General features: G+C 45.2%; 1 protein-coding gene across 1 annotated transcript; it reads left to right on the top strand.

The window, feature by feature from the left end:
• Nucleotides 1-326: 326 nt before the first annotated feature.
• On the top strand, nt 327-11,731 carry LOC113953519 (cytochrome P450 3A9-like). The gene is made up of 13 exons (XM_027656741.1): nt 327-494; nt 3,186-3,279; nt 3,822-3,874; nt 4,971-5,070; nt 5,685-5,798; nt 6,070-6,158; nt 7,204-7,352; nt 8,265-8,392; nt 9,059-9,143; nt 9,498-9,658; nt 10,093-10,319; nt 11,095-11,257; nt 11,461-11,731. The coding sequence occupies exons 1-13, from the start codon at nt 424-426 to the stop codon at nt 11,557-11,559; spliced, it is 1,533 nt and encodes a 510-aa protein (XP_027512542.1). The 5' UTR covers nt 327-423; the 3' UTR covers nt 11,560-11,731.
• The last annotated feature ends 827 nt before the right edge of the window (nt 11,732-12,558 follow it).

Here is a 12,558-nt window from a genome sequence, read left to right as displayed (position 1 = left end):
TAACCTTTTCACTTCTCTTTCCCTTTTGTAAACCAGCTCTGACACCTGCTTTGGGATTTACCTTTTCATTGTAACTTGGTTTTATTTAGTTTGGTGGAGGAGCCCAGGAGCATTAGTCAATAGGAAGTCAGTTATTACTTACAAAAGAGAAACCAGGTGAAATGGTTGGCAATGTATGCCTTAAATAATTTGAACCTCAGACAGTTCAGCCAGGCACTTGTCACACACATGAATCATGTTTTTCAGATTAGCATACTTTGCTACCTTTGCCTTCCACTCCACCTCCTTCGTGACAGAAGGAGGGCCCCTAAATCATATGACAGGATAGAAAAGATTGCACACTGCCAAACAGTGTGCAGTTTCCCACAGACGTGGGACAAACACATCAAGGCAGAACTCAAAGCCAGTCAGAGAAGAACTGAAATGAACCTTCTCCCTGCCTTCTCCACAGAGACATGGGCCCTTTTGCTTCTTTTCGTAGCCCTCCTGGTAGCGTGAGTAAAATATTCTTTATTGATTCTTTGCTCCTGCCTTTTTCCTCTTCTTGCCATTGTTCACTTCCATGCAGCTAATCTGCTGAAGAGCAAACAGTAGGTGTGATTTCCAGTTTGCCAGCATCTAACCAGGCTCTGGGAAGTAGCAGGAAGAGTCTAAAGACTGTACAGATGAGTGATCTTGCTCCAAGGTTTGGAGTATTCTCATGCAGCTATGATCTTGCTGCTAAACATCAAAGGAATAATTGAATAATGATGGTGCCAGGTATTGGTTACCAGCAGGGTGCTGGCTTCAGTCAGGGTTATGATCTCTTAGGTTATTTTTCCAAAGACATACAGCTGTGCCTCCCTGGCTGAGGCTGCTAGGGAGGAGAGTCAGCAGAAGATGACACTGCTGCAAAGAGGGCACAGAAAGACACCAGAAAAAGAATATTCATAGAGTCAGTTCTTACTCCTCCTGACTCCTACAGTGCCCAGGTAGGATGCTCCACTTATGAGCACCTGGATCTGGAGGGAACCTTTTCAGGAATTTGATTTGCCACACTCCTGCAGGGACAGCATCCCATGTCCATCCTCACAGCCCACCCTTGCTGGGGGAAGAAGTGAAGCCCAGACCAAGGTCAGACACCTTCTCCTGCCTTTTGAGACAAACTCCCACAGGCAGAAACGTACGCTCCCTATAGGAGCTGTGCTGGTGAAAAAATTCTTTCCCTGGCTTTACTGATGCCATTCAGCACTGCTGGCTGAACCCCCTGTGCTGGGACACAGCATCCCTGCTGGCAGCCCCTGCCAACAAGGCTGAGCTGACAAACTGGGTAGTATTGACAAGCCCTGAGGCAGAGACAGCGTGTTGCTAACCATAAACCTTAACGATTAATGTGGTGCACACGAGCACAGCCCATTTGTCTGCCCTGGCAATGCTCCAGCCACAGCAGCTCTGTAAGTTTTAGCCATATTTTTCAATCCATTTCCTGGGATTTGGATGACTCAAAAGCCTGCTTGGGGCAGACTCTTAAAAAAACCCCCAATACCAAACCAACCAAGCCAAAAAGCCATCCTCGTTATTGACCCAAACCCTCCCATTTCAGTAACTTTTTGGTCATCTGAGATTGCTGGTTACCAGACTTCCACCTCCAGCAGACCCTTGTAATTCTGTTATGGCAAAAGGGACTAAACCCAGATCTTTATGCTCTGATATCTGAGCTAAATTAGAAATTTCACTGCCTTGGCACAGGGAGGTTGTTTAGATGCTTCTTATCCATCTGAGGCAACACTGTTCCAGTTCACACATGAGGGAATCTCAGGCATTTCTAGTTCACACACATGGTAGGAAGAAGTAATGATTATTCCCTGGCTTCACACTGAATGGTCCTTCTCAGCCTGCAGAAAACCCTGACACATTTTAGTTGTAAGAGTGTTAGACTTTTTTTTCCTATATTGTAGACTATATTTTCCTGGCTGTGTTTCAAGTGGATTAAGCCTGGCTTATGCTCCTATAGTATTTCTGGGTTTTGTAACCAGCCCAGACTGACACTTCCTGGTCCTCCCACAGCCCTGGCTAGCTATAAACATTAAAGACAAGAATTCACAAACATTTGATACCTACTACTAAATTAACCTTTGACAGAAAAGATTAAACATTGACAAACTGAGCTCTGTGAAATCTTTCTGCACCTGAAAACACCCAGTTCCTTGTTTTTCTCCTGCCCCGTTTGGGCCATAAGATGGGATCTGCTTTTCTGCTCTGGCAGAACCTGTGCTGGGTCTGGGATCTCATTTGGGGTCCCCCAAATTTAGAAAAGTATTACTAATTGCAAGGAGAAACCCTTCACTAAATCTCAGCCTGGACTCCGGTTTTCCAGATAAGCATCCCCAAGATCCTGGCTGAGCAGCTGCTGCCTTGTGGCCCGAAGAGGATCTCTGAGAACATCCCCTGCCAAACCTTTGCCATTTTACATCCCTTCTGCCATGACCTGCTCACTTGGGAAGCTGCAACTACTAACTAAAACCAAATATTTGAGGTGCTCTTTTAACACAGCCAAACACGAGCTTCAAAGGGCTGCAGCCCAGGCCCTTGTTGAGAAACAGAAAGCCCTGAGGTAGAAGTAATAACTTTAGAGCTGCCAAAAAGGGTGCTTCAGAGGAAAAAAAAAATCCACAAAGCTGTCAATAAAATCTAAAGAGAAAACCATCAAGACAAGACTTCCACTGAGCTACAGCCAGACTAAGGGAGGGAGAACAATAAATAAAATTAAAGTACAGCTTGACAAAAGCCCTGTTTGGGACATCACTTCTGGCACTGCTTTGATTTCTCTTCAGTAAAAACATGTAAGCCTGGTTGGTGTTCCTTCTCCTGGCTCCCTTTTCTGCCTCTCCTTTGGTTGGCAATGAGCTCCTCTTCGGGCTTTTGCTAAAGGCTTCAAGGTACCATTTCCTCTGGAGCACCTGTGGAGACAGTTGCTTTTACATCAAAGGGACCCTCTGAAGCTCTGTGTGGCAGAAGTGAGCCTTACCATGTTTATTAAGTAGTTTTTGTAGGGCAACTTTCATTTGGGCCAATTTTTTTCTGACTCCTGCACCAACCTCCTCTACTTCCTCTCCAAAGGGGTGTTGCTGCAGTCTCCAGGTTTAGGAAAGCTCACAGCCCCAATTCCACAGTGATGTAACACTCCTGTCTTTTCTGTCCCACAGATATGGGACCTGGCCTTTTGGTGTGTTCAAGAAGTTGGGTATTCCTGGGCCGCGACCTCTGCCTTTCTTTGGGACCTGCCTGGAATATCGCAAAGTGAGTGACTGAACCCTTCCTGGCTCCAGAAATATCTGCCTTTGCCCTGTACAGCTGTAGCTGAACAGATACGCAGGGATGATAAGTTATCTCCAAATTCGAAGCTCCACTGCAGCACGTGGGTTGTGCACAGGCCAGTGTGGGATAAGGCTCAGCAGCACAGAGCCCTCCGGGGCGGCCGATTTACAGCCACACTTTGCCAGTGCCCTGGTAAACTGCTCATTCACAAGCACGGGGCACATTTATGCTGTCCATGATGATTTTGGGAGGAGAACTCAGAAGGTACCTCTGAACACCAGTTTACAGCTATTCCTCCCAACCCACCATCTCCAATATCATCCTCTCTGCTGCATCTGCTCTGAGATAATTCAGCACCAACTCAGCCAGAGTTCAAATGTTTGGACAATTCTCTCAGGCACATGGTGGGATTTTTGAGGCTGCCCCGTGCAGTGCCAGGAGTTAGGCTTTGATGATTCTTGTGGGTCCCTTCCAACTCAGGATATTCTGTGATTCTATGATAATTTTTAAATTGCTTTCCACAGGGTTTCTTGGAGTTTGACAGTGACTGTTTCAAGAAATACGGGAAAGTCTGGGGGTGAGTATGAACCACTGATCTCTACTTAAAGTATGAAGGGGAGAACAAATTCATTAGAAGAGCTCTTTTTTCTCTACCTGCAGCCCTGACAGTCCCAGCAGGGTGAGCACAGCAATGACAGGTGCTGGTGGTGGCTGTCACTGAAGGCTGACAGTGCAGGGCTGTGTCACTGTCACACCACACAGAAACTGCTTTGACCGATACCATGAATTTTAGTTTAAGTCTGGTAACAAAAGGCCCTTCCCTGCTCCTAACAAAATCAGCAGCAGAACTATTTACTTAAGCAGGAATCTGGAACTGGGAGGTTGGGTTCCTCTGGTTTACCAACAGCAGAGGAATGTGAGTAACTCCCAAGACTGAGTGAAGAAGCTGATCCAAAGACTTCCTTGTGCTGCTGATCCTCACCTGCTGCAGTGGGACCTACTGCAGTTATGGTTGTTCTGCTCTAGACATCTCTAACAGTTTTTACCACTGCTGTTATAACTTGGGCTACAAACTTGTATATCCTCTATGATGCATCCATTTGTCCCTATAGCAGCTTTAAAAAAATGGAGTTTGGAAAAATATATCTTTACGTAAGCTGGGAAAGCGCATAAATCTACTTAATCTACATCTGTTTCAGGAAAGCATTCTGAACTGGCAGCTTAAAAGACAAAAACAAGGATTGAGTTTCCTCTCCAAGGATGTTTCAGTGCTGTCAGCCCAAGTCTCCAGACACCCAACTCAAGAGCCTGAAAGGGGTCGAACAAGTTTCCTTCTAATACTGTAATGTGTTTAAGTGCCTGGAAAAACACAGAGAGTCAGGGGAGAAAGTGAAGACACTTGCTTCATTTAGTATCTGGTCCTTTGAGCTACTGAGCCCTGCTCATTTCCCAGTGAATTTGGAAGGTGTTTGGCCCCCTTTATCGTTTACAAAACCAGATGGGAGAACGTCTGGGAGTTCTTTTCCATCTCTACTTCCTACAATTATGTACTTAAACAGCAAAGCTGGTGATGGAGAAGCATTTGATTAACAAGTTGTTTTACAGCCATCAGCCAAACCTTGCACCTCAACTATCTGGGGTTATTTATCTGCCTCCTCTTCTCCCCCCACCAGGATTTATGATGGCAGGCAACCTGTGCTGGCTGTCACAGACCCCCAGATCATTAAATCTGTGCTGGTGAAAGACTGTTACTCCACCTTTACCAACCGGAGGGTAAGAGCAGAGCATTGTGAGGTCCCACAGAGCCCAGAAAACAACATGCAGGAGGGAGCAGGATGCCAAGAAGCATCCTTTTGGGATGAGTGGCTGCACTATAGGGATTGCTGTACATGGCCACTGTATGTCACTGTTCCCCTGCCTTACAGCCTGGGACTGCACACTTGGGCTGGCAGAGGAAGCTGAGAATCAGACAAATTCTGTTCTCACTCACACACACACACACACACACATATATATATGGATGAATCTGAGTCTGTGTGAGCATACAGGAATCTGTAAGGCCCAGCTAGCACACATGCCACCAGCTAGGAAGCAGTGGGATGCAGGGTTGTGACACAGGTGTGGGTACAGACAGATGTGCAGGTGTTGAGCTTGTGGGGTTACTTTTTCTTGAGCTGGAAATGGCATCTCACAGCTGATTTACTGGAGGAAAGAGGATTATTTGAGTATATATGCCTTGAGAGAGGCTGTTTGTCAGGCCATAGCCTGCTGCCAGCAGTATGAAATAGCCTGTGCAGGGACTTCCATGCCACATTCCCATCCTTGCAAGGAAGCTACTCTCTTTTCCGAGATTAACACCTTGTCTTTTTCCCTTTTTCCCTGTCTAGCGTGTGGATCTAGCAGGGGTGCTGATCAATGCTATCTCATTAGCTGAAGATGAACAGTGGAAAAGGCTTCGTACTGTACTCTCTCCAACATTCACCAGTGGGAAACTAAAGGAGGTAAAACACAGAGGAGCAGGTACAGACTAAATCAGAAAGTCAGTAGGCAGCGTTTGCAGGCTGAGATTGTCACAGGGGTCTGATTTCTTTAGTCAGAGCCTGGCAACTGTTTAATTTATGCCTAATTTAAAACAGAAAAGTCTTAAAATAAAACCTTAGCAGAGAGAGCTTATTTGTAAATATTCATGAAACTCCCTGTAGTCTTCATGAGCCTGTCTAAAAGGAGTAAAATGTACTATACTGAAGTGACCAAAGCTGGTTTTTGTTACAGATGTTCCCTATAATAAAGCACTATGGGGAAGTTTTGGTGAAAAACGTTGAGAAGCAATTGGAAAAGGACAACTCACTGTCTGTGAAGGAGTAAGTAGCTGCCAGGAGCAGCAGGCAGAGCAAACCTTGTTAGCAAGTGCTGTGTTTCATTCATTACCAGCAACGCAGATCCCTCCCTGAGTCAGCCACAGCTCTGAAATGAGGGATGGGGCCTGCTGGAAGCCCAGCTGGAAATTTGAAAGGCAAAATTTAAGCTGGGATCTTAGTAAACCTTCCTAGAGGTGGAGGTCCTGAGGGAATTCTTCCAAAGGGAATTAGATGGGGAGAAAAATGCTCCAGCACAGCTTTGTGAATCCACAGATCCAAAACGCTCCAAAACTGCCAGGAAAACCCAGTTTATCCTGCATATACTCAGGATCTCTGTGCACCACCTTCTTATACTACAGAACACTGGGGTTGCTGACCCCTCTGCCCAACACACAGCACTGTCCATCATGTGCCCAATGCTGGGTGGAGTGAGGCTGTACAGTGGCCCCAAGTCTGTTATCCTCATGTGCACCCTCTGTATGGGCTCTGGAACAAAACCTCTGTATTTCATCCCCAATTTCAAAGCACAAACGCAGAAGGGGCAGCTGCACACCAATAGCCACACACCAGCAAAGCTCTCTCCAAAAAAAAAAAAAAAAACCACATAAAAGAGAGGGGTTGGACAGTTTGTAACATTATAGGGCTGTGCTGGGTTAAACAAGACCATTTTCAGGGCATATTTGAAGCAAGCTGTGTTGCCACCCCTCCCCAAGAAGCCAACATGCTCGAGAGCCACATGCTGTCCTTCCACTAACCTATTCCCACAGCTCCATGCTGTTTTAAAATCCTTGGAAAAGCTGTCTGACTTCAAAACCTGTACAGGCTTGAAACCAAAGCTCTCTCAAAATCTATCCCTTTCACTGTGTTTTTCAGTTACCACTGAATTTTCTTTTCAATTTTTCTTTTCTTACCATCCAATTTTCCTTTCAAAACCAGGGCAGGAGGTCTTATGAGAATTTATGTTTGAATGTCACATAGGCATTAGGAAAAAATACATTCACTTAGTCCAAATATTTAACCACAGTCCATCTTTTCCACCTTTCCTCAGCATCTTTGGAAGCTACAGCATGGACGTCGTCACCAGCACTTCCTTTGGTGTGAACATTGACTCCATGAACAACCCCAAAGACCCCTTTGTTGGAGCAATGAAGAAACTGGTCAAGTTTGACTTTTTTGACCCAGTCTTCATCTTGTCATGTAAGTGACTCCAACTTATGCTTGGATAACTTCCCTTGCTAGGATGCAAGCCCACCTTGCCCTTGTCTCATCATTTCCTCATTATTAGCTTCATGCTAAAACTCTGGGAAGCAGATGGGTGGAAGCTTCCTCCACCTTTGGTATCCACAGTGCAAGAAACATAGGAACATCCCAGCAATATTCAAATAAGTGTTAGGAAATAAGTGTTGAAAAGCAAGTGAGGCTTGAGGAGAGTGGTGCTGTCTGAAATGCACTTTCTGGAAGAGAGTGCTGAGTGGAGACTGTAATTAGATGCAATTTCCTCCAGTGCAATAGATTAGCAGCAATGGACCTTAAAATCAAGGTTAGATATCTTGCCAAAACTCAGGGAAAGTTGTGATCTGTGCACAGAGGAGACTCTAGTGCTGTAGATTTTAGGAATATGTACAAAAGCTCAAGATCAAGACTCTGTGATGAAGGAAATGCTCTGAGGGGGACTTGAAAATGTTTGTGTGAGCACAGCAGGGCATTGAACAGCTCAGCCTGAAAAAGGAATTCAGAATTTTCAATATTTCTCTTCTGAGCCACGTTCCTGCTGTAGTGCTGTACAATGTACAGAAGTAACCTGTCCTTAGAAAACAGTGCCTTAGAAATAGGAGGTGGAATATGCTTTGGTCATCTCTTAAAGGAATGATTATACCCAGCTTGGTTGTGCCCATTTGACAAATCTGGGAGAGGGTTGCATCTAAAACTATCCCAAGGGAATGAGAAAGAGGAAAAAAAGGCACAGTCCAGGCTTTTCTTAGCTAAAGAAATTAAAAAAGGAAAGAATTTCTCAGAAGCATCATTACTTCTTCAGTGATATCCACAGCTACCTGATGTGAGGTGGAGTTTGTTTACAGTGTGCAATTGAATTCTTCATTTGTTTTTCAGTTGTATTCCCATTTGTTACTCCTCTCTTGGCCAAGATGAATGTAAGCTTCTTCCCTGCTGATAGTGTAGATTTTTTCATGAGATCCATTGACAAAATTAAGAAGGAACGTGAAAAGGAGGCTCACAAGGTAAGGGAGTGTGAATTTGATAGCAATTGTGACAAAGTACACCGGAGCGAAATATAATTACAGTGATGATATCAAAGGTGAAGCCAAAGTACAGTGACTTAACAAAACCCTGAATCTACTCAAGTGTAAACACTTGATTTTAATACTGTCAGAAAAGTCCCACCTGACTAGTCCTGGCAGAGAGTCAGGTGGACTTTGTACATCTGTGACCTGAAGCTAAATCTAGACAAAGGCTCAGCAGAACTGGACTAAGCTTTGGTCTGCACAACTTGTAATGAGTCAGAGTAAGACTCCCTCAAGAAGATTAGGGAGAGGATGAGGGAGCACAGAAGAATCAGCACATAAGCAGTAAAACCACCTTTAGGGTTGCAACTTCTCCTCCAGCTTTTAAAAAACTGCAGCTGCTTCCTGGCAAAATTTTCCATTTTAGAGTTTGGGTCCCTTTCCCAAAATTCATTCAAGACACTGCTCTCTCAGCCAATGGCTTAACAAAAAGGACAGACAGGTGTCCAAACTAAAAAACAAGTGTTATGTTTTTCAATAAGGAAGTCATATGCATTTTGGGGACACTGGCAGCTCAAAAATTGTGTTCAGGCTATGAAATTTGCTTATCTGAACCTTCCAAGGAACCTGTCACCAAAGAAACTCTCCTGCTTTCCCTCTCAGGGCAGGGTAGATTTTCTGCAGCTGATGATCGAATCCCAGAACTCACCCAGCCACGAGAACAAGGAAGCAAATCACTCATATAAAGGTAACAACACCCAAATACTCATCATGGAAACAGGGGCTCTGGGAGTGAGGAGAATATGGGGAGCTGTTCAGGTCACCACCATCTCCCCTGACCAGCAAGGGACAGAAATCTCTGTCTCTGTCCCTTGCTGCCAGCACCAGGGCTAAGATCCTTCAGCATCAATCATTGATACTCAGGAAATCACCTGGTTCCTCTATCAACTGACTTTTTCCAGTCAGACAGGGTACTACAAATGCTTTATCAGAAAACAACTCCAACAAACCTGCCTCAACCCCACCTGTTGCTACCTGGTCTTTGCTGAGACCATCACCCAACACCAGTTTTGCTCATGTCCTGTGTCCTCTCTCCTCACAGCCCTGACTGATGTGGAGGTCCTGTCACAGGCATTCATCTTCATATTTGCTGGGTATGAGCCCACCAGCAACACCCTTTGTTACCTGGCCTATGAACTGGCCATGCACCCCGACGTGCAGCAAAAGGTGCTGGAGGAGATCGACAAAGTTTTGCCCAACAAGGTGAGGGGATGGTGAGTGATGGTGAGGACCCTCTGCTCCTGCTGCCTTCCTGGTTCAGTCAGGACAAGGAGAGATCTTTCTCTCTTAAACAACCTCCCTGTGGGTGAGCTTTTTCTCAAGAGCTCCAAGAGACACACACTGAGACAACTCAGCCCTGCAGCAATTTTCTTTTGGCAGCTGAAACCTTCCAGCCACCCCACTGCACAAACACATTTGCCATCTCCACGAACAATTGGACATGGATTTCCAGGCATTTCCATAACTCAGGGAGGCAAAAAATTAAACCAATTACTCAACTTCCACCTTGCCTTTTTTTCTTCTATCTTGTTTTGTCAACAGTTGGGGCAGTGGGGCTTGGGGACACTCTGGTCTCTATGGTCATTTTAGGACAATCCAGTTCTCATGCCAACATACCTGGTCCTGTCATCCTACAGGCTCCTCTCACATACGATGCAATAATGAAGCTGGAATATCTCGACATGACAGTGAGTGAAACCCTTCGGATGTATCCCCTTGGAGGACGTCTTGAGAGAACCTGCAAGAAAGACGTAGAAATAAATGGAGTGATCATTCCCAAAGGAACTGTTGTGACCATCCCACCCTACGTCCTGCACCGCAACCCCGAGTACTGGCCAAACCCAGAAGAGTTCAGACCAGAAAGGTACAAAAGGCATAATAACAGGGAAGAAATATCTTGCTGTTTTTTCCTCACTTAGTAATTAAGTATTAATCTCTGATTAGCTTCCTAATGGTGTTCTTCCTATCTTTTTACAAACAATACGGGTGAGAAATCGCAGGCTCATGGGAATGTCATTTTAAGAAGGAAATGAGCTTTGCACTTGAAGCAGGGTTTCAAATAACAATCTTACTGGGAGAATAACATTGATCACAGCATCTTGTACGCAGTTTTTAGGCTTGCTGAGAGGGGGTAGATGGTAAGTTTTTGTAACTGCTGGCCATCCTCTGCACAATCCTCATTGATGAACCTGTTCCCTTCACACAGGCTTCTACTAAATTTGCCAGAGTTGATCTTTCCAGAATTGCCTTCCCTCCTTGTTTTCAAGGAAGTGATAACCTTTCCTAGCAATACTGAAGCCATAGGCTGCTCCTAAACAAAACAACTTGTGGATTCTCTCTCACTAAATACAACAGATGGAAATATCAGTCATTTTGGGACAGCATGTTACCTAGATTTTCACCTTGCTTCCAACTTAGATGGACAGAATTAAAACCAAACCCTCAAGTGGGATCCCACCCTGTCCTGGACAAGGGCTCTGACACAGCACTCAATTGCTGGGGTACCCTGAAACACTTCAGGAAAAAAACCCAAACAAATCTTTACAAGACACCAGCAGGAGATGTCTGGATAAATAACATATGCACATTTTGGTTTTTTGCTGCCTTCATTTCTTTTCCCCAACCATGTAATTGTCCAGGTTCAGTAAGGAAAACAAGGAGTCCATGGACCCCTATACGTACCTGCCCTTCGGGGCTGGTCCCAGGAACTGCATCGGGATGCGGTTTGCTCTCCTGACTCTCAAAGTTGCCATCACCTCCCTGTTGCAACATTTCACCTTCCAGACCTGCAAAGAAACTCAGGTGAGGAGCCCATCATGGTTTGATGCTCTCATGTGAAGAGGTGGGTGCTGAGTCTCTCACCACGGGTGCCAAAACCAGACGCTTTGCACTTCCAGGCACTACGGACCCAGTTTGTGCCTAAACTGCGGCCAAGTTTCTTTCCTTCAATCTCTACTTATTTAACTTGTCTATCTCCAAGTGTGTTTTTCCTCTTATTGTTGCAGATCCCAATGAAGCTGAGTTCAAAGGGGCTCTTAATACCAGAGAAGCCGATTATTCTGAAGTTGGTTCCCCGGACCAACACTGCACCTGCAGGGAAGTAAAACCCAGCTGTGCCTGCCACAGTCCCCCAGCATCCAGTGAGTGCTGTGCTAACAGAGGGATCACACATCACAGGAAATGTCTCTACACATTCAGACACAGAAGAGCAGCTCTAGTGAATTCTGGAAGCAATTACTACATATTTACTAATAAACATAGCTGTCAGAAACGTAACATGGATCGCTGGGCAGTGACAATACACAACCCCCTTAATTTTGATTGCAGAAAACAAGAAATAAATCCAAATGAGGAGCTGATCATCCACTTCTAAGGGGACTTCTCCATCTGGAGAGAAGGAATTACTGTCGCATTCCAAGAAAAACAAGGTGTGATGGAAATTCAAGCTGCCAGACCCTGCCGGGCAGGGACGGGCGCCGTCCTTCTGGGTGTATCGATGCTTGAAATTTCATGTGTTATAATTGAGACGACTGGTGTGAGACTACATCCTAGTTACCAAACCCCTCTTGTGCCATGTGTTAATTAAACTAAAGTGTGTACAAATACTGTCATTAAAAATGTTTGAGAGCTGCTCTGTGTTGTGTATAGCGGCTGATCACTTCCTATTTAAAAAACGCATTCAGCCTCAACCCTTGAAATTATCCATGTACACTGCTTTCCACTTAATTTAATGAATCAGATCCTTCATTTAACGTGATCAAACCCTCCCATTTGTATGGTATTTTGCAAACACTTTAACTCCCACCTCTTAGTTTGATTAAGAGGTTGCCTTCAGTTCAGCACCGGCCAACCCTTTTCCATGCTGGAGTGACAGAGGATGGATTACAGAGAGCAGCAGCTCACAGGAGGTGGGGACAGCACTGCAGGAGGGCCATTGCTCCTGGAGAAACAGTCTGGACACAGCCTGTAGCTGAGCTTTTCCTCCCAGAGCCATAGATGGTTTTAGACAATGCTCATAGTGGGGTTTTAGGCTGCTGTGATCTGCCCCACCCTTGAACTGTTTCAGAGCAGTCTGTGGCTTAGGCCCTATGGGCTGGTCCTGC

This window comes from Corapipo altera, unplaced genomic scaffold (assembly GCF_003945725.1).
Source record: "Corapipo altera isolate COAL_440 unplaced genomic scaffold, ASM394572v1 104, whole genome shotgun sequence".
Lineage (NCBI taxonomy): Eukaryota > Metazoa > Chordata > Aves > Passeriformes > Pipridae > Corapipo > Corapipo altera.
Note: the sequence above shows the minus strand (reverse complement) of the source record. Positions and strands in the feature narration are given on the sequence as shown.

Coding starts and splice junctions, on each gene's coding strand:
- LOC113953519 (XM_027656741.1), top strand. CDS start 424: ATGAACCTTCTCCCTGCCTTCTCCACAGAGACATGGGCCCTTTTGCTT. Junction 9,144..9,497: donor AGCAAATCACTCATATAAAG/GTAACAACACCC, acceptor CTCTCCTCACAG/CCCTGACTGATGTGGAGGTC. Junction 9,659..10,092: donor ACAAAGTTTTGCCCAACAAG/GTGAGGGGATGG, acceptor GTCATCCTACAG/GCTCCTCTCACATACGATGC.